At 46.4% G+C, this 27,963-nt stretch overlaps 2 protein-coding genes across 2 annotated transcripts in view; one reads left to right on the forward strand and one right to left on the reverse strand.

Moving 5' to 3' along the window:
- LOC311070955 (small ribosomal subunit protein eS17) overlaps positions 1-24,126 on the forward strand; it is a 39,750-nt gene extending 15,624 nt beyond the window's left edge. Inside the window, exon 7 of the mRNA XM_084095131.1 lies at positions 24,108-24,126. The gene's annotated coding sequence lies outside the window, so the exon portion shown is untranslated. The remainder of the gene's footprint in view (positions 1-24,107) is intronic.
- srpk2 (SRSF protein kinase 2) overlaps positions 267-27,963 on the reverse strand; it is a 64,349-nt gene continuing 36,652 nt past the window's right edge. Inside the window, exons 6-15 of the mRNA XM_084095245.1 lie at positions 27,278-27,464; positions 25,542-25,567; positions 19,699-19,960; positions 10,990-11,760; positions 7,171-7,271; positions 6,987-7,094; positions 6,851-6,920; positions 4,867-4,959; positions 4,330-4,422; positions 267-2,089 (exon numbers count right to left, since the gene is read on the reverse strand). Of these exons, the coding sequence (XP_083951371.1) occupies positions 1,905-2,089; positions 4,330-4,422; positions 4,867-4,959; positions 6,851-6,920; positions 6,987-7,094; positions 7,171-7,271; positions 10,990-11,760; positions 19,699-19,960; positions 25,542-25,567; positions 27,278-27,464 (1,896 nt within the window). The 3' untranslated portion in view covers positions 267-1,904. The remainder of the gene's footprint in view (positions 2,090-4,329; positions 4,423-4,866; positions 4,960-6,850; positions 6,921-6,986; positions 7,095-7,170; positions 7,272-10,989; positions 11,761-19,698; positions 19,961-25,541; positions 25,568-27,277; positions 27,465-27,963) is intronic.

Here is a 27,963-nt window from a genome sequence, read left to right on the forward strand (position 1 = left end):
AGCAAGCTTTTGTTTCAAAAACATTTGTCATTATTTTGCTTCCATATTTCTCATTCATAACTGAACATGTTTGCATTGAGGAGCATCTGATTTGAGTTGACCTCTGACCCACAGCTGACCTTTAAAAGGTTTAACGTTAGTGCTTCCCAAACCACTGATGATGATTTCAGACCGTAACAGGGATTCACTTCATCCTGACGGGAAATATGAATGATATCTGAAATATAGACCAGAAGAAGAACGGTGGAAATGTTCAGGCAGCGTGATCCAATAATTTACAATTTTATTAAATCTTTCGATGTAAAACGAGGGACGTTGGGAAGAACAGTCAGCGAGGCTGCGAGACACATCAGGGGCTTTCGCTGCAAAAATTCATCATCATAATCACTATTATTGCAAAAACGTCCAATAAAGTCCATGACTGTCACATGATCCTCAGAGCCGCGCGAGTCCATGTCATGAAGGAAGTGACAGCCAATAAAAACAAACAAAAACAGGAAGTAGACAAAACACAATCACCTTATTACGACTAAACTCTGTCACTGTCACAACATCAGAGAACTTCTTTTCTGCTTAAACGAATTTAAATATTTTTAAAAATATTTCATCATCTACTTTTATTGCGAAAATAGGCAACTGGACTAACTGTGATGATGATGATGATGAGCAGCGTGAGGCCACGGGAACGGCACTGTCGCTCGTCTCCATGATGACCGCCGCCGTGACGCTCATCTCCATGACAACCGCCGCCGTGATGCCCGTCTCCATGACAACCGCCGCCGTGATGCCCGTCTCCGTGACGACTGCCGCCGTGTCGCTCGTCTCCATGACGACCGCTGCCGTGATGCTCGTCTCCATGACGACCGTGATGCTCGTCTCCAAACAGCGATGCGTGTTTATCTTGCGCTCAAGCAGTTGCTAGTTTTTGGACAGTTTGCAGGATCTCTATACATGAATTCCCTGAACGAAACGTACAAACAAACACAAGAGCGTCCTCGTGAACCCGAGACGCCCGTCCTGCCGACAGTCAGAAGAATCAGCTGGAGAATCAGGAATGTTGTCCTCGGGATTTGGGGATTAAAAGCTCAGAGTAAAAACATAAAACCGGACAAGGAACTCAACGGCATGAACGCAGAAATGTCCATCCATCCGTTCGTCTCAGGCGTCTCTCCACAAACTCTTTCTGGATTCATGTTTTCCAGAGCCTGTGTGAGTGTGTGTAAGTGTGTGAGTGTGTGAGGTAAACAGCTCCACTGCAGAACCTGATTGGACGGTAGGGTGAGACGAGGCGGGGCTTCATGCAGAGTGTCTCAGGTGGGCTTCCTGGATGTCAGAAACATCAACTAGCAGTTTGAGTCACTCACACACATACACACACACTGTTGTAACAGTAACTCTCAGATTCAGTCACTGAGACGAATAGCTATATTACAGACTGACTGCTCACATACTCTCTGTGTGAATTCATTCAACTGTGTAAATTATTATTTTTCTAGGACATTCACAAGAGTTTCGCTGAAGGCCTCGTTCCACGAGTTATAAACCTTACTAAAACACTCAGTCCCGTTTCTTAAAATTAAACATCTTAAAATGTTTTATCATAAAAATATCATAAATAAAATTTCAAAAGTCTTTTTTTATCTGTCAGATCATGTGAAATGATCTCACTTTCTGTGTTCAGCCTGTAAAATTCTGTTGAATGAGGTGGAGGAAGACGGTGAATGAAGCTTCAGGTATAAAGATAGGCTTGTTTCTCCCGTGTGTGTGTGTGTGTGTGTGTGAGAGTGTGTTGAAGCCCACCCTCGTCTCTCTGAAGCCCCTGGTCTCTGGTTCTCTAGTGACGGTGGGCTGCAGTTCCGGATGGGGCCTCAGGGGGGCATCAGTGAGTCTGAGGGGCAGAAGTGCTACGAGTTCAGCCAGGGGTGGTTGAGGCACTCTGAAGCAGAGGCCCGTTTCTCCGGCACCATCTCTAGCATGGGCAACAAGAAGTGTGTGAAGTGACCGGCGTCCTCGGCCGACCAGCCGTACTTTTCCACCAGCACATCAAACAGAGTCCAGGGCTTGAGTTTCGTGATGTGCCGCAGTTCACCTGCAGAGAGAGACGCCAGATCAGCTGCTGCAGGAAAAACACAGCTGCAAGCCCCGCCCCCATTACTACAGCAAGACCTGCCTCCTTTATTACTGCAACCCCTGCCCCCTCTACTACTGCAAGACACGCCCCTTTATTACTGCAACCCCTGCCCCCTTTATTACTGCAAGACACACCCCTTTATTACTGCAAGACCTGCCCCCTTTATTACTGCGAGACCTGCCCCCTTTATTACTGCAAGACACGCCCCTTTATTACTGCAACCCCTGCCCCCTTTACTACTGCAAGACACCCCCCTTTATTACTGCAAGACCTGCCCCCATTACTACAGCAAGACCTGCCTCCTTTATTACTGCAACCCCTGCCCCCTCTACTACTGCAAGACACGCCCCTTTATTACTGCAATCCCTGCCCCCTTTATAACTGCAAGACACACCCCTTTATTACTGCAAGACCTGTCCCCTTTATTACTGCGAGACCTGCCCCCTTTATTACTGCAAGACACGCCCCTTTATTACTGCAACCCCTGCCCCCTTTACTACTGCAAGACACCCCCCTTTATTACTGCAAGACCTGCCCCCATTACTACAGCAAGACCCGCCCCCTTTATTACTGCAACCCCTGCCCCCTTTACTACTGCAAGACATGCCCCTTTATTACTGTGAGACCTGCCCCCTTTATTACTGCAAGACACGCCCATTTATTTCTGCAACCCCTGCCCCCATTACTACAGCAAGACCCGCCCCCTTTATTACTGCAACCCCTGCCCCCTTTACTACTGCAAGACACCCCCCTTTATAACTGCAAGACACACCCCTTTATTACTGCGAGACCTGCCCCCTTTATTACTGCAAGACACCCCCCTTTATTACTGCAAGACCTGCCCCCATTACTACAGCAAGACCCGCCCCCTTTATTACTGCAACCCCTGCCCCCTTTACTACTGCAAGACATGCCTTTATTACTGTGAGACCTGCCCCCTTTATTACTGCAAGACACGCCAATTTATTTCTGCAACCCCTGCCCCCATTATTACTGCAAGACACGCCCATTTATTTCTGCAACCCCTGCCCCCATTACTACAGCAAGACCCGCCCCCTTTATTACTGCAACCCCTGCCCCCTTTACTACTGCAAGACACACCCCTTTATTACTGCGAGACCTGCCCCCTTTATTACTGCAAGACACGCTCCTTTATTACTGCAAGACCTGCCCCCATTACTATTGCAAGACACGCCCCATTACTACTGCAAGACACGCCCCTTTATTACTGAAAGACCTGCCTCCATTACTACTGCAAGACCTGCCCCTTTATAACTGCAAGACACACCCACATTATTGCTGTAAGACACACCCACATTATTGCCGTAAGACACAGCCACATTATTGCCGTAAGACACACCCACATTACTGCTGTAAGACACACCCACATTACTGCCGTAAGACATACCCACATTACTGCCGTAAGACACACCCACATTACTGCTGTAAGACACACCCACATTACTGCCGTAAGACACACCCACATTACTGCCGTAAGACACACCCACATTACTGCTGTAAGACACACCCACATTACTGCCGTAAGACATACCCACATTACTGCCGTAAGACACGCCCACATTACTGCCGTAAGACACACCCACAATACTGCCGTAAGACACACCCACATTATTGCCGTAAGGCACACCCACATTACTGCCGTAAGACACACCCACATTATTGCCGTAAGACACACCCACATTACTGCCGTAAGACACACCCACATTACTGCTGTAAGACACACCCACATTACTGCAGTAAGACACACCCACATTATTGCCGTAAGACACACCCACATTACTGCCGTAAGACACACCCACATTACTGCCGTAAGACACACCCACTTTACTGCCGTAAGACACACCCACATTATTGCTGTAAGACACACCCACATTACTGCTGTAAGACACACCCACATTATTGCCGTAAGACACACCCACATTATTGCTGTAAGACACACCCACATTACTGCTGTAAGACACACCCACATTACTGCCGTAAGACACACCCACATTATTGCCGTAAGACACACCCACATTACTGCTGTAAGACACACCCACATTACTGCTGTAAGACACACCCACATTATTGCTGCAAGGCTAAGAAAAGACCCATTTGAGAGACTGGGTTACAGGTCTGGTGGTGTAAATGAAACGGTCCTGAAGGAGACAGGAGTCAGACTGCAGAGTTAGGGTTACCTTTCTTTGAGAAGAACTCACGGCTGTATTTTCCTGCTGCGATGATCTTGCGGGGGATTTTTCCCAGCAACTCCATAATCAGAGCGATGTGGTCTGACCACCAAACACACACACACACACACACACACAACATCAGTTATTCATGCAGTGGTGCAGGAGGACGGAGGGACGCGTCGGCCATCACACACACTGACGTCTGGGTAACACCAGCTCAGCTCACACACACACACGTCTGCCATTAAAGGCTCATGAAATGGAAAAACAGGTTCCATTTCCGAACACTGATGAAGTTCACCGATCACAGCACGGCTGTTCACTCGAGTTTCTGAGAGAGGAAATCATGTCTACGAATATTTGAAACTTTTTGGTGAAAAAAAAATCTATAACCTCCAAAACATAAGAGGTGTGAAAATGCATTTCATGACCCTTTAGAATCCAGCCCTGTAACGGCAGTGTGTGTGTGTGTGTGTGTGTTTGTGTGTGTGTGTGTGTGTGGCGGACGCTCGCATCCGTCGCTCCCTCTGAGTCTAACACTACCTCTCCGGTTGAAGAACTCCCGGGAATATTTTCCAGAAAGAGCAAAGTGTCGAGGAATGCAGCCAAGAAGCTCTATGATGTGAGCTATATGATCTACAGGAGAGAGAAAGAGGAAGAGGAAGAGGAAGAGGAAGAGGAGGGAAGCGTGGTGGGAAAATAGAGGAAGAGAGAAACGGGAGAGCCGGGAGTTTAGATCAGCCAGAAACACTCTAAACACAGTCTGACATCTGAATGCTAACGGTTACGCTGGGTTTTAAACTTCATCTTGAGCGACAGGCAAGAACAGAACGAAGAGTAACAGAGTTAGAGCGAGTGATAGAATCAGAGGAGTTCAGAATGGAATACTAGTGTCACATGACCTCATCATGTAGCCGTGTGTACCTCAGAGAGTGGCTGAACAGCGGATCACCGTCTCTGTGTAACGCTGGATTGTGATTGATCACTGGTGTAATGCTTGATTGTGATTGGCCACTGGTGTAATGCTTGATTGTGATTGATCACTGGTGTAACGCTGGATTGTGATTGGTCACTGATGTAATGCTTGATTGTGATTGGTCACTGGTGTAACGCTCGATTGTGATTGGTCACTGGTGTAATGCTTGGTTGTGATTGATCACTGGTGTAATGCTCGATTGTGATTGGTCACTGGTGTAATGCTTGGTTGTGATTGGTCACTGGTGTAATGCTCGATTGTGATTGGTCACTGGTGTAATGCTCGATTGTGATTGGTCACTGGTGTTGGTCACTGGTGTAACGCTTGATTGTGATTGGCCACTGGTGTAATGCTCGATTGTGATTGGTCACTGGTGTAATGCTTGATTGTGATTGGTCACTGGTCGGTCACTGGTGTAATGCTTGATTGTGATTGGTCACTGGTGTAATGCTTGATTGTGATTGGTCACTGGTGTAATGCTTGATTGTGATTGGTCACTGGTGTAACGCTCGATTGTGATTGGTCACTGGTGTAATGCTCGATTGTGATTGGTCACTGGTGTAACGCTCGATTGTGATTGGTCACTGGTGTAATGCTCGATTGTGATTGGTCACTGGTGTAATGCTCGATTGTGATTGGTCACTGGTGTAATGCTCGATTGTGATTGGTCACTGGTGTAACGCTCGATTGTGATTGGTCACTGGTGTAATGCTTGATTGTGATTGGTCACTGGTGTAACGCTCGATTGTGATTGGTCACTGGTGTAATGCTCGATTGTGATTGGTCACTGGTGTTGGTCACTGGTGTAACGCTTGATTGTGATTGGCCACTGGTGTAATGCTCGATTGTGATTGGTCACTGGTGTAATGCTTGATTGTGATTGGTCACTGGTCGGTCACTGGTGTAATGCTTGATTGTGATTGGTCACTGGTGTAATGCTTGATTGTGATTGGTCACTGGTGTAATGCTTGATTGTGATTGGTCACTGGTGTAACGCTCGATTGTGATTGGTCACTGGTGTAATGCTTGATTGTGATTGGTCACTGGTGTAACGCTCGATTGTGATTGGTCACTGGTGTAATGCTTGATTGTGATTGGTCACTGGTGTAACGCTCGATTGTGATTGGTCACTGGTGTAACGCTTGATTGTGATTGGTCACTCTGTGTCATTCTGTGGTCCAGTGGCTTTTAACTGTATAACTGATTGTTTCAGTTATACTGTAGATTCATGTTTCACACTTTCATGCTTTACTTAATAAAAGCATTCACTCTCACATACACATTTATTCATTAAGTGATCATGTGATAATGTCCAGTCAGCTCGTTTCCGCTTCACACGAGGGATGGCGTTTACTTTAAGATGACTGTCTGACTGTTGAGTATATATTTTGCAATTTGAATCCAGTTTGAAAAACTATAATGAGTCGAGATGATGTTAAAATCGCAGTGTTGGCAGAATGAGAGATTCTCTACTCAGACTGAATATGATATGAATGTGCGGTGACATGTCCTCCATTCTGAACCCGCGCTGAGAAGCGTAAACATCTGTACCTTCATCCCGAGAGTAGTCTTCCCCCGAGTGTGGCTCGAACAGATAGTCTCCGGTGGCGAGCTCGAACGCCTGCGGACACAGAGTAGATGAAGCGCTCTGAGAGACACACACACACACACACACAGAGGCGCTCACCATGCAGGCTGTGCTCCAGATGTCGGCTGGAGTGCTGTATCCCGCGCCGATCAGGACCTCGACGGACCGGTACTGCCGCGTCTGGATGTCCTCCGTGAAGTGCTTGTGCTGGACACACAATCACACTTCAGATCTGCACACAGCTCACCTATTTACACTCATATGCACATTTACAGCATCTTACCACCCAGCATGCATTGCCCAGGTCAGCGATTTTGACTCTCAGAACGTCTGCGTTGCGCGGATCCAGAGGATTGACCAGCAGATCGGCCGCTCGAACCCTCGCTGCAGGACAGAGTGTGTATCAGTCAACATATAGCAGTGTGTGTGTCACTGGCTACGTTTACATGCACAACTTTTGTTTCAATCTGACTGAATTCATTCTGATTGGTGAATCCGAAGTAGTGTTTACGCTAAACGTGATCGGGGATGATATCATGTGATATGGGTGTTTTTATATCACAAGCTTCAAATCTGGACTTTTGGCATGCGCTCACTGCACAAATATACAGAGTTTCCCGCTGTTTGTGCATAATAACCATTCCCCTACACTGGTTATTTATTTGTTTTAAACAGCAGACTTAATATTGATCCATTTCTCGTCATAATTTGGAGACAATGAGCATATGAATTAGGGCTGCACGATTTGGGGAAAATGTCATATTGCGATAATAGAGGTCAATATTGCGATTGCGATATGCGATATAATAAACAAATGGTTTCATGAGTCAACTTGCTTGGTTCTCAAGGAAAATAAATGCACACACAGAGTAGTGATAATCTGCCTAAAGAAAAAAGTTCTTTAGTCAAGAGCAGTGAGTGTTTTTCTCTGTTCCCTTTGTTCTTTGATTAACTTTAGAGACAGATATAATTAGTGGCTACTGTGTACTGTCCCTTTAAGAGCAGCCGCTGCTGTCAGAGACGCGGATCTCTCACGCGCCTCATTCTCTCGCGAGTCATCACAACTCTTCTTCACGTTCATCATAAGACTACTCTTATGTTATGAAGATACTCGACAAAAAGACATTTTGGCATAAGTGTTATTGTTCGTTCAAGCTCGAAAGAGAACTGTATTCTGGCATGCTGTTTTGTGCGCACGTACGATATTAGCGCGAGTCTTTCTGTGTCTCACAGTCAGGACATTAACAGAAAGCGCGTTCATTTTGGCATACATGTGTGTTGTTCGTTCTACCGCGAAAGAGAACTTGATACTGGCGCGCGTCTATCTGTGGGTCGTGTGTATGTGTGTGTGAGCCATGATGAGGACATTCACTGACAGCACGTTCTTTTTTGTCTTATCGCGCATGAATGGTTTAAAAGCATTTGCATGAATAAGAGCGGGATCATGTAACACTAGCCAAAGGATGCCAAAAATTAACAGATGCAGCGTTAATTGCGTTAACAGCGCTAATTTGTTTATTTAATATAAAATCGCAGCATTTTGCGTCATATAATCGCGTAGACTTGACATCGCGATTGCGATTGCGATACGATTAATCGTGCAGCACTAATATGAATTTATAAATTTATAAATTAAATTTATATTTATCACGCAGTAAAAATGCCTGGGAACTGGGCCGTTGTCCTGCTCCACTTCACAGACGCAGAGAAAGGAGAATTATAGGATGACGGGAAACTCGTTTATACCACACTTTATTCAACAGGAAGAACAGCTTTTTTGCGCGTCACGCGTCATTACGCTATTTCTATGTCATTACGCTATTTCTACATCATTACGCTATTTCTACGTCATTATGCCATTTTTACGTCATTGCGCTATTTCTACATCATTACGCTATTTCCACGTCATTACGCTATTTCTACATCATTACGCTATTTCCACGTCATTACGCTATTTCTACGTCATTGCGCTATTTCTACATCATTACGCTATTTCCACGTCATTACGCTATTTCTACATCATTACGCTATTTCTACGTCATTACGCTATTTCCACGTCATTACGCTATTTCCACGTCATTACGCTATTTCCACGTCATTACGCTATTTCTACGTCATTACGCTATTTCAACATCATTACGCTATTTCTACGTCATTACGCTATTTCTACTTCATTACGCTATTTCCACGTCATTACGCTATTTCAACGTCATTACGCTATTTCCACGTCATTACGCTATTTCTACGTCATTGCGCTATTTCTACGTCATTGCGCTATTTCTACGTCATTACGCTATTTCTACGTCATTACGCTATTTCTACGTCATTGCGCTATTTCTACGTCATTACGCTATTTCCACGTCATTATGCTATTTCTACGTCATTGCGCTATTTCTACGTCATTACGCTATTTCCACGTCATTATGCTATTTCTACGTCATTGCGCTATTTCTACATCATTACGCTATTTCCACGTCATTACGCTATTTCTACATCATTACGCTATTTCCACGTCATTACGCTATTTCTACGTCATTGCGCTATTTCTACATCATTACGCTATTTCCACGTCATTACGCTATTTCTACATCATTACGCTATTTCTACGTCATTACGCTATTTCCACGTCATTACGCTATTTCCACGTCATTACGCTATTTCCACGTCATTACGCTATTTCTACGTCATTACGCTATTTCAACATCATTACGCTATTTCTACGTCATTACGCTATTTCTACTTCATTACGCTATTTCCACGTCATTACTCTATTTCAACGTCATTACGCTATTTCCACGTCATTACGCTATTTCTACGTCATTGCGCTATTTCTACATCATTACGCTATTTCTACGTCATTGCGCTATTTCTACGTCATTACGCTATTTCCACGTCATTATGCTATTTCTACGTCATTACGCTATTTCCACGTCATTATGCTATTTCTACGTCATTGCGCTATTTCTCCTTCATTACGCTATTTCTACGTCATTACGCTATTTCTACGTCATTGCGCTTTTTCTACGTCATTACGCTATTTCCACGTCATTACGCTATTTCTACGTCATTACGCTATCTCTACGTCATTACGCTATCGTTACGTCATTACGCTATCTCTACGTCATTGCGCTATTTCTACATCATTATGCTATTTCTACGTCATTACGCTATTTATACGTCATTACGCTATTTCTATTTCATCACGCTATTTCTATGTCATTACGCTATTTCTACTTCATTACGCCCTTTCAACGTCATTACGCTATCTTTACGTCATTGCGCTATTTCTACATCATTACGCTATTTCTACGTCATTACGCTATTTCTATTTCATCACGCTATTTCTATTTCATCACACTATTTCTATGTCATTACGCTATTTCTACGTCATTACGCTATCGCTACGTCATTACGCTATCGCTACGTCATTACGCTATTTATACGTCATTACGCTATTTCTACTTCATCACGCTATTTCTATGTCATTACGCTATTTCTACTTGATGACGCTATTTCTATGTCATTACGCTATTTCTACTTGATGACGCTATTTCTATGTCATTACGCCCTTTCTACGTCATTGCACATGCGCAGTCCTTTCAGTTTCGGTTTTCAACCAATCAAGTGTTTACATGTTTTCTCGATCAGATTAGAAAAGGAATAAACTGCCCCTTTCAATCCGATCAAAATTGTATTTGGATCGAGCTCAGTCGGATCGATTAAGGTTTATATGAAGGCTTTTCAGTCCGATTGAGCCGCCAATCCCATTACTAATGGATTATTTGGTTGCATGTGAACGTAGCCAGCGTGTGTGTGTGACTGACCTCTGGGCGTGTCTCATGTAAACATAGCCAATGTGTGTGTGTGTGTGTGTGTATGTGTGTGTGTGACTGACCTCTGGGCATGTCTCATGTAAACGTAGCCTGTGTGTGTGTGTGTGTGTGTGTGTGTGTGTGTGTGTGACTTACCTCTGGGCGTGTCTCATGTAAACGTAGCCAGTGTGTGTGTGTGTGTGTGTGTGTGACTGACCTCTGGGCGTGTCTCATGTAAACATAGCCAGTGTGTGTGTGTGTGTGTGTGTGTGTGTGTGTGTGTGACTGACCCCTGGGCGTGTCCCCGGTGCTGGACGAGGACACGGTTCTGCTGCGATCGGTGTTCCCGCTGAGAGCCCCAGCCTCGTCCTCTGCGTCAGGGAGCGTGGGGTCCAGCGGGAGCTCTGGGAAGCGTGGAGTGGTGCCCCGGTGCCGAGACCCATTGGGGAGTCCAGGTTCTACGTTGGGGAGTCCGGGTTCTCCATTGGGGAGTCCGGGTTCTCCGTTGGGAAGCTCGTGGGAGGCGTCGGAAGCCTCGCGGTCAGTCGTGCTGATCTCCGACTCCACCAGAGGGCAGAGGAGCGAGGACTGAGGCATGCTGGGAGAGTCACGCTCCTGCACACACATGATCACATGACCGTTGGTCTTAGAGGAGTCATTGTGCTCTTTGCCTTCATCGTCTGCCTCCTCCTCCTCCTCCTCCTCCTCCTCTTCCTCCTCCTCCTCCTCCTCCTCCTCATCATCATCATCGTCGTATTCTTCTTCATCCTCCTCCTCCTCATCCACTTGTCTCTCTGACGTCTCTGTCGTCTCAGTTTCTCCCTGGTTCGGACTCTCCTGTATCTTCAGCTCATCTGTGGTGTTCTGTGGGGGCGTGGCTTCTGTTTCCTCCTCCTCGGCTTTATCCTCCACTTCCTCTCCCACATCTTCATTTCCCTCCTGCTCTTCCGGTTGTCCTGAGTTTTCCCGCTCCTCCTGCTGTCCGGGTGGAGTGTGTGTGCGTGACTCTTCTTCTTCCTCGTTCTCCTCACTTTCCTGCTGGTCCTGATCCGGTTCTGCGCCTGAGAGACACAGAGACATCGGCTCAAAAACACACAACCAAACTTTTTAGGTCGACCTCATTATTGTGAAGAATTACAAAAAAAACCTCAGAACAATCCTCACAGTACATCAGCCAAAACTAAACCAACACTGACATAAATAAGGCCTACTGTCGCGTGGAATGCAGTGGAGTAAAGAGTGGGACGCAGTGGAGTAAAGAGTGGGATGCAGTGGAGTAAAGCGTGGGATGCAGTGGTGTAAAGAGTGGGATGCAGTGGAGTAAAGCGTGGGATGCAGTGGAGTAAAGCGTGGGATGCAGTGGTGTAAAGCGTGGGATGCAGTGGTGTAAAGCGTGGGATGCAGTGGAGTAAAGAGTGGGATGCAGTGGTGTAAAGAGTGGGATGCAGTGGTGTAAAGAGTGGGATGCAGTGGTGTAAAGCGTGGGATGCAGTGGAGTAAAGCGTGGGATGCAGTGGAGTAAAGCGTGGGATGCAGTGGTGTAAAGCGTGGGATGCAGTGGTGTAAAGCGTGGGATGCAGTGGAGTAAAGAGTGGGATGCAGTGGTGTAAAGAGTGGGATGCAGTGGTGTAAAGCGTGGGATGCAGTGGTGTAAAGAGTGGGATGCAGTGGAGTAAAGAGTGGGATGCAGTGGTGTAAAGTGTGGGATGCAGTGGAGTAAAGTGTGGGATGCAGTGGAGTAAAGTGTGGGATGCAGTGGAGTAAAGAGTGGGATGCAGTGGTGTAAAGCGTGGGATGCAGTGGAGTAAAGAGTGGGATGCAGTGGTGTAAAGCGTGGGATGCAGTGGAGTAAAGAGTGGGATGCAGTGGAGTAAAGTGTGGGATGCAGTGGAGTAAAGTGTGGGATGCAGTGGAGTAAAGTGTGGGATGCAGTGGAGTAAAGAGTGGGATGCAGTGGTGTAAAGCGTGGGATGCAGTGGTGTAAAGCGTGGGATGCAGTGGTGTAAAGCAAGGGATGCAGTGGTGTAAAGCGAGGGATGCAGTGGAGTAAAGCGTGGGATGCAGTGGAGTAAAGAGTGGGATGCAGTGGAGTAAAGTGTGGGATGCAGTGGAGTAAAGTGTGGGATGCAGTGGAGTAAAGTGTGGGATGTAGTGGAGTAAAGAGTGGGATGCAGTGGTGTAAAGAGTGGGATGCAGTGGAGTAAAGAGTGGGATGCAGTGGTGTAAAGAGTGGGGTGCAGTGGTGTAAAGCGTGGGATGCAGTGGTGTAAAGAGTGGGATGCAGTGGTGTAAAGCGTGGGATGCAGTGGTGTAAAGCGTGGGATGCAGTGGAGTAAAGCGTGGGATGGAGTAAAGAGTGGGATGCAGTGGTGTAAAGAATGGGATGCAGTGGAGTAAAGCGTGGGATGTAGTGGAGTAAAGCGTGGGATGGAGTAAAGAGTGGGATGCAGTGGCGTAAAGAGTGGGATGCAGTGGTGTAAAGCGTGGGATGCAGTGGTGTAAAGCGTGGGATGCAGTGGTGTAAAGCGTGGGATGCAGTGGAGTAAAGCGTGGGATGCAGTGGTGTAAAGAGTGGGATGCAGTGGAGTAAAGTGTGGGATGCAGTGGTGTAAAGAGTGGGATGCAGTGGAGTAAAGAGTGGGATGCAGTGGAGTAAAGCGTGGGATGCAGTGGTGTAAAGAGTGGGATGCAGTGGAGTAAAGCGTGGGATGCAGTGGTGTAAAGCGTGGGATGCAGTGGAGTAAAGCGTGGGATGCAGTGGAGTAAAGAGTGGGATGCAGTGGTGTAAAGCGTGGGATGCAGTGGAGTAAAGTGTGGGATGCAGTGGTGTAAAGTGTGGGATGCAGTGGTGTAAAGCGTGGGATGGAGTGGAGTAAAGAGTGGGATGCAGTGGTGTAAAGAGTGGGATGCAGTGGAGTAAAGCGTGGGATGCAGTGTTGTAAAGAGTGGGGTGCAGTGGTGTAAAGCGTGGGATGCAGTGGAGTAAAGAGTGGGATGCAGTGTAGTAAAGCGTGGGATGGAGTGGTGTAAAGTGTGGGATGCAGTGGTGTAAAGTGTGGGATGCAGTGGAGTAAAGTGTGGGATGCAGTGGTGTAAAGTGTGGGATGCAGTGGTGTAAAGCGTGGGATGGAGTGGAGTAAAGAGTGGGATGCAGTGGTGTAAAGAGTGGGATGCAGTGGAGTAAAGCGTGGGATGGAGTGGAGTAAAGTGTGGGATGCAGTGGTGTAAAGCGTGGGATGCAGTGGTGTAAAGAGTGGGATGCAGTGGAGTAAAGCGTGGGATGCAGTGGTGTAAAGAGTGGGGTGCAGTGGAGTAAAGCGTGGGATGCAGTGGAGTAAAGCGTGGGATGCAGTGGTGTAAAGTGTGGGATGCAGTGGAGTAAAGCGTGGGATGCAGTGGTGTAAAGCGTGTGATGCAGTGGTGTAAAGCGTGGGATGCAGTGGAGTAAAGAGTGGGATGCAGTGGTGTAAAGAGTGGGATGCAGTGGAGTAAAGTGTGGGATGCAGTGGTGTAAAGCGTGGGATGCAGTGGTGTAAAGAGTGGGATGCAGTGGAGTAAAGCGTGGGATGCAGTGGAGTAAAGCGTGGGATGCAGTGGTGTAAAGTGTGGGATGCAGTGGAGTAAAGCGTGGGATGCAGTGGTGTAAAGTGTGGGATGCAGTGGTGTAAAGAATGGGATGCAGTGGAGTAAAGCGTGGGATGCAGTGGAGTAAAGCGTGGGATGTAGTGGAGTAAAGCGTGGGATGGAGTAAAGAGTGGGATGCAGTGGTGTAAAGCGTCAGATGCAGTGGAGTAAAGCGTGGGATGCAGTGGTGTAAAGAGTGGGATGCAGTGGTGTAAAGCGTGGGATGCAGTGGAGTAAAGCGTGGGATGCAGTGGTGTAAAGCGTGTGATGCAGTGGTGTAAAGCGTGGGATGCAGTGGAGTAAAGAGTGGGATGCAGTGGTGTAAAGAGTGGGATGCAGTGGAGTAAAGTGTGGGATGCAGTGGTGTAAAGCGTGGGATGCAGTGGTGTAAAGAGTGGGATGCAGTGGAGTAAAGCGTGGGATGCAGTGGAGTAAAGCGTCAGATGCAGTGGAGTAAAGCGTGGGATGCAGTGGTGTAAAGTGTGGGATGCAGTGGAGTAAAGCGTGGGATGCAGTGGTGTAAAGCGTGTGATGCAGTGGTGTAAAGCGTGGGATGCAGTGGAGTAAAGAGTGGGATGCAGTGGTGTAAAGAGTGGGATGCAGTGGAGTAAAGTGTGGGATGCAGTGGTGTAAAGCGTGGGATGCAGTGGTGTAAAGAGTGGGATGCAGTGGAGTAAAGCGTGGGATGCAGTGGAGTAAAGCGTGGGATGCAGTGGTGTAAAGTGTGGGATGCAGTGGAGTAAAGCGTGGGATGCAGTGGTGTAAAGTGTGGGATGCAGTGGTGTAAAGAATGGGATGCAGTGGAGTAAAGCGTGGGATGTAGTGGAGTAAAGCGTGGGATGGAGTAAAGAGTGGGATGCAGTGGTGTAAAGCGTGGGATGCAGTGGAGTAAAGCGTGGGATGCAGTGGTGTAAAGCGTGGGATGCAGTGGTGTAAAGAGTGGGATGCAGTGGAGTAAAGCGTGGGATGCAGTGGAGTAAAGCGTGGGATGCAGTGGTGTAAAGTGTGGGATGCAGTGGAGTAAAGCGTGGGATGCAGTGGTGTAAAGTGTGGGATGCAGTGGTGTAAAGAATGGGATGCAGTGGAGTAAAGCGTGGGATGCAGTGGAGTAAAGCGTGGGATGTAGTGGAGTAAAGCGTGGGATGGAGTAAAGAGTGGGATGCAGTGGTGTAAAGCGTGGAATGCAGTGGTGTAAAGCGTGGGATGCAGTGGTGTAAAGCGTGGGATGCAGTGGCGTAAAGAGTGGGATGCAGTGGTGTAAAGCGTGGGATGCACTGGTGTAAAGCGTGGGATGGAGTAAAGAGTGGGATGCAGTGGTGTAAAGTGTGGGATGCAGTGGAGTAAAGAATGGGATGCAGTGGAGTAAAGCGTGGGATGCAGTGGAGTAAAGCGTGGGATGTAGTGGAGTAAAGCGTGGGATGGAGTAAAGAGTGGGATGCAGTGGAGTAAAGCGTGGGATGCAGTGGTGTAAAGCGTGGAATGCAGTGGTGTAAAGCGTGGGATGCAGTGGCGTAAAGAGTGGGATGCAGTGGTGTAAAGCGTGGGATGCAGTGGTGTAAAGAGTGGGATGCAGTGGAGTAAAGCGTGGGATGCAGTGGAGTAAAGCGTGGGATGCAGTGGTGTAAAGTGTGGGATGCAGTGGAGTAAAGCGTGGGATGCAGTGGTGTAAAGTGTGGGATGCAGTGGTGTAAAGAATGGGATGCAGTGGAGTAAAGCGTGGGATGCAGTGGAGTAAAGCGTGGGATGTAGTGGAGTAAAGCGTGGGATGGAGTAAAGAGTGGGATGCAGTGGTGTAAAGCGTGGAATGCAGTGGTGTAAAGCGTGGGATGCAGTGGTGTAAAGCGTGGGATGCTGTGGCGTAAAGAGTGGGATGCAGTGGTGTAAAGCGTGGGATGCAGTGGTGTAAAGCGTGGGATGGAGTAAAGAGTGGGATGCAGTGGTGTAAAGTGTGGGATGCAGTGGAGTAAAGCGTGGGATGCAGTGATGTAAAGTGTGGGATGCAGTGGTGTAAAGAATGGGATGCAGTGGAGTAAAGCGTGGGATGCAGTGGAGTAAAGCGTGGGATGCAGTGGTGTAAAGCGTGGGATGCAGTGGAGTAAAGCGTGGGATGCAGTGGTGTAAAGCGTGGGATGCAGTGGAGTAAAGCGTGGGATGCAGTGGTGTAAAGCGTGGGATGCAGTGGTGTAAAGCGTGGGATGGAGTAAAGAGTGGGATGCAGTGGTGTAAAGTGTGGGATGCAGTGGAGTAAAGCGTGGGATGCAGTGGTGTAAAGTGTGGGATGCAGTGGTGTAAAGAATGGGATGCAGTGGAGTAAAGCGTGGGATGCAGTGGAGTAAAGCGTGGGATGCAGTGGTGTAAAGCGTGGGATGCAGTGGAGTAAAGCGTGGGATGCAGTGGTGTAAAGCGTGGGATGCAGTGGAGTAAAGCGTGGGATGCAGTGGTGTAAAGCGTGGGATGCAGTGGTGTAAAGCGTGGAATGCAGTGGTGTAAAGAGTGGGATGCAGTGGAGTAAAGCGTGGGATGCAGTGGAGTAAAGCGTGGGATGCAGTGGTGTAAAGTGTGGGATGCAGTGGAGTAAAGCGTGGGATGCAGTGGTGTAAAGTGTGGGATGCAGTGGTGTAAAGAATGGGATGCAGTGGAGTAAAGCGTGGGATGCAGTGGAGTAAAGCGTGGGATGTAGTGGAGTAAAGCGTGGGATGGAGTAAAGAGTGGGATGCAGTGGTGTAAAGCGTGGAATGCAGTGGTGTAAAGCGTGGGATGCAGTGGCGTAAAGAGTGGGATGCAGTGGTGTAAAGCGTGGGATGCAGTGGTGTAAAGAGTGGGATGCAGTGGAGTAAAGCGTGGGATGCAGTGGAGTAAAGCGTGGGATGCAGTGGTGTAAAGTGTGGGATGCAGTGGAGTAAAGCGTGGGATGCAGTGGTGTAAAGTGTGGGATGCAGTGGTGTAAAGAATGGGATGCAGTGGAGTAAAGCGTGGGATGCAGTGGAGTAAAGCGTGGGACGTAGTGGAGTAAAGCGTGGGATGGAGTAAAGAGTGGGATGCAGTGGTGTAAAGCGTGGAATGCAGTGGTGTAAAGCGTGGGATGCAGTGGTGTAAAGCGTGGGATGCAGTGGCGTAAAGAGTGGGATGCAGTGGTGTAAAGCGTGGGATGCAGTGGTGTAAAGAGTGGGATGCAGTGGAGTAAAGAGTGGGATGCAGTGGTGTAAAGCGTGGGATGCAGTGGTGTAAAGAGTGGGATGCAGTGGAGTAAAGCGTGGGATGCAGTGGAGTAAAGCGTGGGATGCAGTGGTGTAAAGTGTGGGATGCAGTGGTGTAAAGCGTGGAATGCAGTGGAGTAAAGAGTGGGATGCAGTGGTGTAAAGCGTGGGATGCAGTGGTGTAAAGAGTGGGATGCAGTGGAGTAAAGCGTGGGATGCAGTGGAGTAAAGCGTGGGATGCAGTGGTGTAAAGTGTGGGATGCAGTGGAGTAAAGCGTGGGATGCAGTGGTGTAAAGTGTGGGATGCAGTGGTGTAAAGAATGGGATGCAGTGGAGTAAAGCGTGGGATGCAGTGGAGTAAAGCGTGGGATGTAGTGGAGTAAAGCGTGGGATGGAGTAAAGAGTGGGATGCAGTGGTGTAAAGCGTGGAATGCAGTGGTGTAAAGCGTGGGATGCAGTGGTGTAAAGCGTGGGATGCAGTGGCGTAAAGAGTGGGATGCAGTGGTGTAAAGCGTGGGATGCAGTGGTGTAAAGCGTGGGATGGAGTAAAGAGTGGGATGCAGTGGTGTAAAGTGTGGGATGCAGTGGAGTAAAGCGTGGGATGCAGTGGTGTAAAGTGTGGGATGCAGTGGTGTAAAGAATGGGATGCAGTGGAGTAAAGCGTGGGATGCAGTGGAGTAAAGCGTGGGATGCAGTGGTGTAAAGCGTGGGATGCAGTGGAGTAAAGCGTGGGATGCAGTGGTGTAAAGCGTGGGATGCAGTGGAGTAAAGCGTGGGATGCAGTGGTGTAAAGCGTGGGATGCAGTGGTGTAAAGCGTGGGATGGAGTAAAGAGTGGGATGCAGTGGTGTAAAGTGTGGGATGCAGTGGAGTAAAGCGTGGGATGCAGTGGTGTAAAGTGTGGGATGCAGTGGTGTAAAGAATGGGATGCAGTGGAGTAAAGCGTGGGATGCAGTGGAGTAAAGCGTGGGATGCAGTGGTGTAAAGCGTGGGATGCAGTGGAGTAAAGCGTGGGATGCAGTGGTGTAAAGCGTGGGATGCAGTGGAGTAAAGCGTGGGATGCAGTGGTGTAAAGCGTGGGATGCAGTGGTGTAAAGCGTGGAATGCAGTGGTGTAAAGCGTGGGATGCAGTGGCGTAAAGAGTGGGATGCAGTGGTGTAAAGCGTGGGATGCAGTGGTGTAAAGAGTGGGGTGCAGTGGTGTAAAGCGTGGGATGCAGTGGTGTAAAGCGTGGGATGCAGTGGTGTAAAGCGTGGGATGCAGTGGTGTAAAGAGTGGGGTGCAGTGGTGTAAAGCGTGGGATGCAGTGGTGTAAAGCGTGGGATGCAGTGGTGTAAAGCGTGGGAGCAGTGGTGTAAAGCGTGGAATGCAGTGGTGTAAAGCGTGGGATGCAGTGGCGTAAAGAGTGGGATGCAGTGGTGTAAAGCGTGGGATGCAGTGGTGTAAAGAGTGGGGTGCAGTGGAGTAAAGAGTGGGGTGCAGTGGTGTAAAGCGTGGGATGCAGTGGTGTAAAGCGTGGGATGCAGTGGAGTAAAGCGTGGGATGCAGTGGAGTAAAGCGTGGGATGCAGTGGTGTAAAGCGTGGGATGCAGTGGTGTAAAGAGTGGGATGCAGTGGAGTAAAGCGTGGGATGCAGTGGTGTAAAGCGTGGGATGCAGTGGTGTAAAGCGTGGGATGCAGTGGTGTAAAGCGTGGGATGGAGTAAAGAGTGGGATGCAGTGGAGTAAAGAGTGGGATGCAGTGGAGTAAAGCGTGGGATGCAGTGGAGTAAAGAGTGGGGTGCAGTGGTGTAAAGAGTGGGGTGCAGTGGAGACGTGTTCTCTGGAGTGACGATTCACGCTTCTCTCTCTGGCAATCCAATGGACGAGTCTGGGTTTGGTGGTTGCCAGGAGAACGCTACTTGCCTGACTGCATTGTGCCGAGTGTAAAGTTTGGTGGAGGGGGGGTAATGGTGTGGGGTTGTTTTTCAGGGGTTGGGCTCGACCCCTTAGTTCCAGTGAAAGGAACTCTTAATGCTTCAGCAATTTAGTGTATGTATCCATTTACAGTCTATACATGCATGTACGTGAGATGTGCATCTGCTCCTGTCAAATAATGAACAGTAATGAAAAGGAAAAAAAAGGAAATGATGCTGGTTTTCATGTGTGACCGATCACTTATGTAGTGGAGGCTCACTCACATGTGTGGTTGGTGAGTCTGACGGGCCTCTCCTTCTCTCCCTCGGCCTCCTCATCCTCATCAACTTCTTCATCATCCTCTTCCTCACTGTCTGCCAGCGCCAGGGCGGGGCTGGGGGCGGAGTCTGAGGCTCCGCCCACTCTCTGTTTCTCCGCCTCTCGCTCCAGAGCTTCGATCTCCTGCATGCGTCTCTCCAGCAGCTCCGCCTGACGCTTCTGCTTCTTCTTCAGCTTCTTTTTCTTATTTTTGGAGATCTTCCCCACCTGTAGGAGGCGCCACACCACAGCAAACAGCTCAAACACACACACTCCTCTCTGACGTCATCACTCGGCTCTTTCCCTCAATATCAGCACATTCACTACACTCACTACAGTAACAACAGGTTGGCTAGACCCTATAATACTGCCGCCATCACGGTGTGCTCGTTTCATTATAATAGTTTTGCAGTTTTGTAAAAGCTGAATTTCATGTGTTTGTTACAGACTAATGTAAATGTAACCTACAGATCAGAGCTGGACAGTTAGTGTGACTAAAGCCTTATAAAAGGGTTCTTGGATAAACATGTTCCTGTATGTAATATGTAGAAGTCTAATGTGTTGAGGATGTCGGCTGATCGATTGCTCCTGTCTGCCTCGCTGCCTGCTGTGAGTGTGTTTGCTTCGGTGCTGTAAGCTCCGTTTAAGCCTCGTATTTCTTTGTTTTGAACCATCATTTATTACAATTTCTAGTTGTTTATACTACTAAAATACATCTTACCCAACATCTCAGATTAACCTGACATCGCTAGCTTCCGTTACTAGTACTACTAGCACAACACGCTAGTAATTCGCTAGCCTGTTAACGCGCCACCCGTGCGCTCAGCTATTTTTATTTATTTATTTTTCTCTCGCGCGCCTGCGCCTTTGAGTTCATAAAAAGCTCAGGTGAGTAAGAATCAGTCAACAAACACGGTGAATGTCTTGTCCTGTTATTGTCACCTGCACTTCATGTCACATGTATAGCATAGCCTTCTCTGTCGGCAATATAGGATTTATATGTGATAAATGTAAGGAGACAGTTAGGTTGACGGAGAAGATTTCAGAATTAGAGACACTCATCCAAACTATAATTGAGGATAGTAAGAGTGCTAGAGATTTACATACTGCTTTGGATGCGCCTAGCATAGTGAACTCTTTACATGAGTCGGTTCCGGCTGAAGTAGAGCCTGCGCAGCCGGGCAAATGGGTGACAGTGAGGGATCGCTCTAGTCGCGGATCAAAAAACCACTCTTCCGTTCCGATTACCATAACAAATCGATTTGCCCCGCTCAGTGAAACACCCACTGAGAATGATTGTGCCCTAGTAATTGGTGATTCGATCACACGGAACGTGAAAATAGAGACACCAGCCACCATAGTCACATGTTTGCCGGGAGCCAGAGCGCCTGACATCAAAGCAAATTTAAAAGTGCTGGCTAATGCTAATCGTAAATTCTCTAAGATCATTATTCATGTCGGCACTAATGATGTTCGACTCCGCCAGTCGGAGATCACCAAAATTAATATTAAAGAGGTGTGTGAACTTGCAAGTACGATGTCAAGGACTGTAATTTGCTCTGGCCCCCTTCCTGTTCGCAGGAGTGATGAGATAGTTAGTAGATTGTGTTCGCTTAACGGTTGGCTGTCTAAGTGGTGTCCGCAAAATAATATAGAATTTATAAACAATTGGAAAAGTTTTTGGGGCAAACCTGACCTGTTGAAAAGAGATGGTATTCATCCCTCCTGGGATGGTGCTGCTCTTCTCTCTAGTAATATGGCACATAGTCTTAGAGCTCAAACATGACAATCTGGGGCTCAGGTCAGGAAGCAGACAGACTGGCTAAACCCACCGTCTGCTAGCGGCCTCGCGTCACCAAGGTCAGATAAATCCCATCACATAGAGCCTCTTTCACCTAGCTATCATCATATAGAGACTGTGTCTGTTCCCCGAACTTGGAAATCCAAAAAACGTTAAAACCCATCTAAGGTTAAAAATTTAATTGATGTTCAACAAATAAAAAACAGCTATAATACAGATGAGCAAATGCTAAAGCTTGGGTTGCTGAATATTCGATCGCTTACTTCTAAAGCACTTATTGTTAATGATATGATTACAGACTATAATCTAGATGTGCTGTGTTTGACAGAAACCTGGCTAAAACCAAACGATTACATTACTTTAAATGAGTCCACTCCGCAAGATTACTGTTATAAACATGAACCTCGTCTGAAATGCAAAGGGGGAGGTGTTGCTGTAATTTATAGTAATAGTTTCAAAACCACTAAGAAATCAAGTTTTAAATATAATTCTTTTGAAGTGTTAGTACTTAATGTAAAAATATATAGTGTAAACGATAAATCACGTTTGAGATTTGTGCTGGCTACTGTATACAGGCCACCAGGGCACCATACAGACTTTATCAAAGAATTTGCGGACTTTATATCAGAATTAATATTGACTGCAGATAAAGTACTAATTGTTGGTGATTTTAATATTCACATCGATAATGAAAAAGATGCATTGGCATTTAAAGACATTGTAAACTCTATTGGAGTTAGACAACATGTGTCAGGACCTACTCATTGTCGTAATCATACTCTAGATCTAATATTATCACACGGAATAGATGTTGATGCCGTTGAAATTCTGCAGCAGAACGATGACATCTCAGATCATTATCTAGTCTCGTGTAAATTACATTTAGCCAAGGCTGCAAAGCCGACTCAGTGTTTCAAATATGTTAGAACTATCACTTCTGCCACTAAAGATTGCTTTATTAATAATCTTCCTGATTAGTTTCATCATCTCAGCATCCCAGATAGCTTAGAAGAACTCGATATTGCAACAGAAACTTTTAACTCTCTCTTTTCCAGCACTTTAGACACAGTTGCTCCGTTGCGCTTAAAGAAGATTAAAGAAAATAGTCCAACGCCGTGGTACAGCGAGCACACTCGGGCCCTTAAGAGAGCAGCCAGAGAGATGGAGCGCAACTGGAAGAAAACAAAACTAGAGGTATTTCGCATCTCATGGAAGGAGAGCTCTATTACTTACAGAGAGGCTTTAAAAGCTACTAGAAGCTAGATCTGCTTATTTTTCAACCCTATTAGAAGAAAATAAACATAATCCTAGTTATTTATTTGAAACAGTGGCTAAACTAACGAAAAAGAAAGCTTCAAGTCCAGAAGTTTCCAAGCAGCACAGCAGTAATGACTTTATGAACTTCTTCACTTATAAGATTGATAATATCATGGACAAAATTATAACTATGCAACCGTCTACTACAGTATCGCATCAGACAGTGCATTGTAGTCTCCCGGAGGAAAATTTTGATTTATTCGTTGCTATAGGAGAGGAAGAATTTACTAAACTCGTTAAATCATCTAAATCTACAACATGTATGTTAGACCCTATACCGACTAAGCTACTGAAAGAGATGCTTCCAGAGGTCATAGATCCTCTTCTTAATATCATTAATTCATCTTTGTCATTAGGATACGTACCAAAAACGTTTAAGCTGGCTATGATTAAACCACTTGTTAAAAAAACGCAACTTGATCCTACAGAATTAGTCAATTACAGGCCGATCTCGAATCTACCTTTTCTGTCAAAGATATTAGAAAAGGCAGTATCCTCACAACTGTGTTCCTTTCTTTAAAGAAATGATATCTGCGAGGATTTCCAGTCCGGATTTAGACCGTACCATAGTACCGAGACTGCTCTCGTTAGAGTCACAAATGATTTACTCTTATCATCCGATCGTGGTTGTATCTCTCTATTAGTGTTACTCGATCTTAGTGCTGCATTTGACACCATTGACCACAACATTCTTTTAAATAGACTTGAACATTATGTTGGCATTAGTGGAATTGCACTAGCATGGTTTAAATCACACTTATCTGACCGTTATCAGTTTGTAGCAGTAAATGAAGAGATGTCTCATCGATCACAAGTTCAGTATGGCGTACCACAAGGCTCAGTACTAGGACCGCTGCTGTTCACTCTGTACATGCTACCCTCACACACACACACACACACACACACACACACACACACACACACTGTACATGCTACCATTAGGAGATATCATTAGGAAGCATGGCATTAGCTTTCACTGTTATGCTGATGATACCCTAACCCTAACACAGCTGTATATTTCTTCAAAACCTAACAAAACTTACCAATTCACAAAATTAACAGAATGCATAGCTGATATAAAAAATTGGATGACTCGTAATTTCCTACTAAACTCTGAAAAAACAGAGATTCTAATTATTGGACAAAAAACTTCTTCACGTAATAACCTAGAATACTGTCTAACACTTGATGGCTGCTCTGTTAAGTCTTCGTCGTCGGTTAGGAACCTGTGTGGGTGTGTGTGTGTGTGTGTGTGTGTGTGTGTGTGTGTGTGTGTGTGTGGGTGTGCTCTTTGATACCAATCTTTCATTTGAAAGTCACGTGTCTAGTATCTGTAAAACCGCATTTTTCCATCTTAAAAATATATCTAAATTACGTCATATGCTCTCATTGACAAATGTGGAACAGTTAGTTCATGCGTTCATGACCTCAAGGCTAGATTATTGTAATGCTCTACTGGGTGGTTGCCCTGCACGCTTAATAAACAAACTACAGCTAGTTCAAAACGCAGCAGCTCGAGTTCTTACCAGAACCAGGAAGTATGACCATATTAGCCCGGTTCTGTCAACACTGCACTGGCTCCCTATTAAACATCGCATACATTTTAAAATATTGCTGATTACTTACAAAGCACTAAATGGTTTAGCTCCGCAGGGCTTGAGTGAGCTCTTAACGCATTATAGTCCTTCACGTCTATTGCGATCTCAAAACTCCGACCAGTTAATAATACCTAGAATATCAAAATCGACTGCTGGCGGTAGATCCTTCTCCTATTTAGCACCAAAACTCTGGAACGGTCTTCCTAACATTGTCCGGGAAGCAGACACTCCCTGTCAGTTCAAAGCCAGATTAAAGACACATCTCTTTGACCTAGCTTTCACATAACACATTATAGACTTCTATAATTCAATGTTAGGCTGCATAGATTAGGTCAGCCGGAACCGGGAACACTTCCCATAAATCCTGATGTACTCGTTACATCATAAGAAGAATGGCGTCTACGCTAATTTTAGTGTTTTTGTTTATCCCGAGGTTTTCCCGCAGCCTGCCGGATCCAGGCAGTATCCAGATCTGACGAAGGACCTGCGCCTGGACCCGATGACAACGCAGTGCTGAAGTGCCAACTAGTCTCTCCCTATGAAGGATCCCGTTACCACTCTACAGATAAAGCGTTGTCGGGAAAATTCGTTTCGCGTTCCTACCCCAAAGCGACAAAATAAAATAAAATTCTTTATCAAAATTTATAAGGAAAGACCAGTACTTTGTTTAGGCTTGTCTTGTAGGGAATTCCAAACCTGTGCACACATATTCAAACGCACATAACTATAGAACCAGTTCTTAATGCGCATGTGAACGCCATCAGCGTTTCTCACAGGTTCGCGTTTAAAGTCTATGTAGAGAGAATGGTGTCGTCTTAGCGGCCCCTAATTTAATAACGAATGATCGTTGCGACGGAAGCGAATCAATCAAAACTAACTTTAGCTGGAAAATAACTTTATTAAAGAACCGCTATAAAGCCAAAACAATCTATGTTACCTTAAATTATACGTTTATCTCTGTAAAGCTGCTTTGAAACAATCTACATTGTTAAAAGCGCTATATAAATGAAGATGACTTGACTTGACTTGAGGATGTAAAGCAGCTGTGTGTGTGTGTGTGTGTGTGTGTGTGTGTGTGTATGGCTTCACTGACCTGTTTGAGTTGAGGAGCCGTGCTGACTGCAAACAAACACACACATACAGAGTCAGTGTCACACTCATCACGTGGAGGAAAATGACAGGAATCAGGGATGAACGGAGGAGTAGAAACGGAGGATGAACGGAGGAGTAGAAACGGAGGATGAATGGAAGAGTAGAAACGGAGGATGAACAGAGGAGTAGAAACGGAGGATGAATGGAAGAGTAGAAACAGAGGATGAATGGAAGAGTAGAAACGGAGGATGAACAGAGGAGTAGAAACAGAGGATGAATGGAAGAGTAGAAACGGAGGATGAACAGAGGAGTAGAAACAGAGGATGAATGGAAGAGTAGAAACGGAGGATGAACAGAGGAGTAGAAACAGAGGATGAATGGAAGAGTAGAAACGGAGGATGAACAGAGGAGTAGAAACAGAGGATGAACAGAGGAGTAGAAACGGAGGATGAACAGAGGAGTAGAAACAGAGGATGAATGGAAGAGTAGAAACAGAGGATGAACGGAGGAGTAGAAACGAAGGATGAATGGAGGAGTAGAAACAGAGGATGAATGGAAGAGTAGAAACGGAGGATGAACAGAGGAGTAGAAACAGAGGATGAATGGAAGAGTAGAAACGGAGGATGAACGGAGGAGTAGAAACAGAGGATGAACGGAAGAGTAGAAACAGAGGATGAACAGAGGAGTAGAAACGGAGGATGAACGGAAGAGTAGAAACAGAGGATGAACAGAGGAGTAGAAACGGAGGATGAACAGAGGAGTAGAAACAGAGGATGAATGGAAGAGTAGAAACAGAGGATGAACAGAGGAGTAGAAACGGAGGATGAACAGAGGAGTAGAAACAGAGGATGAATGGAAGAGTAGAAACAGAGGATGAATGGAAGAGTAGAAACGGAGGATGAACGGAGGAGTAGAAACGGAGGATGAACGGAAGAGTAGAAACAGAGGATGAACAGAGGAGTAGAAACGGAGGATGAACAGAGGAGTAGAAACAGGATGAATGGAAGAGTAGAAACGGAGGATGAACAGAGGAGTAGAAACAGAGGATGAATGGAAGAGTAGAAACGGAGGATGAACAGAGGAGTAGAAACGGAGGATGAATGGAAGAGTAGAAACAGAGGATGAATGGAAGAGTAGAAACAGAGGATGAATGGAGGAGTAGAAACGGAGGATGAACGGAGGAGTAGAAACGGAGGATGAACGGAGGAGTAGAAACGGAGGATGAATGGAAGAGTAGAAACAGAGGATGAATGGAAGAGTAGAAACGGAGGATGAACGGAGGAGTAGAAACGGAGGATGAATGGAAGAGTAGAAACAGAGGATGAATGGAAGAGTAGAAACAGAGGATGAATGGAAGAGTAGAAACAGAGGATGAATGGAAGAGTAGAAACGGAGGATGAACGGAGGAGTAGAAACGGAGGATGAATGGAAGAGTAGAAACGGAGGATGAACGGAGGAGTAGAAACGGAGGATGAATGGAGGAGTAGAAACAGAGGATGAATGGAAGAGTAGAAACAGAGGATGAATGGAAGAGTAGAAACGGAGGATGAATGGAAGAGTAGAAACGGAGGATGAACGGAGGAGTAGAAACGGAGGATGAACGGAAGAGTAGAAACAGAGGATGAACGGAAGAGTAGAAACAGAGGATGAATGGAAGAGTAGAAACGGAGGATGAACGGAGGAGTAGAAACGGAGGATGAACGGAAGAGTAGAAACAGAGGATGAACGGAGGAGTACCAGCGGATCCTGAGGGAGGAGGCGCTCCTGCTTTCTGCCACTCGGTGGCCTCGACCGCCATCCTGCGCACGAAGGCCTCGTCCACACACATCAGGATGTTCTCCGGCTTGATGTCCGTGTGGATGATCTTACACTTACTGTGAAGGTAGTCCAGCCCCTGCAGAACCTGCACACACACACACACACACACACACACACACACACACACACAGGTCAGGCCCTCGTCTGAGTGACGTCTCGTGCTCATAACTGTGCTAACAGCCACAACACACACACACAAAATGTAAGGCCCTTGCACACTGGCAGAAATTTTCAGCAGAAATTTTTGTACGTTAAAAAATAAATACGACCTCACGTAGTCAATCACGTTTACACACTGACCGCTAAACTTTCTTCCGTCATAAAAAAATTCGGCCCACGGTCGATTTTCTGCGTTTTTCGCATCCGTAGCATTTTGAGGTGTTTAGACAATTCAGAGCCACCGAATGAGGAATACGAAAAAAACTTAGTCTGCAAGGACTTTACGTCTTGCGCTCGTTTCTGATGTTCCTGTAGCTCCGCCCACAGTGTGACCTGCTGAATATGAAGCATCAAATATATTCTGATTCTGTGGTTTCATCAAGTACTTCACTTTCACTCGATGCCGGATAGTGAGGGTCAGTGAGGGTCAGTGAGGGGTCAGTGAG

The sequence above is a fragment of the Abramis brama genome, assembly GCF_963993115.1.
Source record: "Abramis brama genome assembly, chromosome: 20".
Taxonomy (NCBI): Eukaryota; Metazoa; Chordata; class Actinopteri; order Cypriniformes; family Leuciscidae; genus Abramis; species Abramis brama.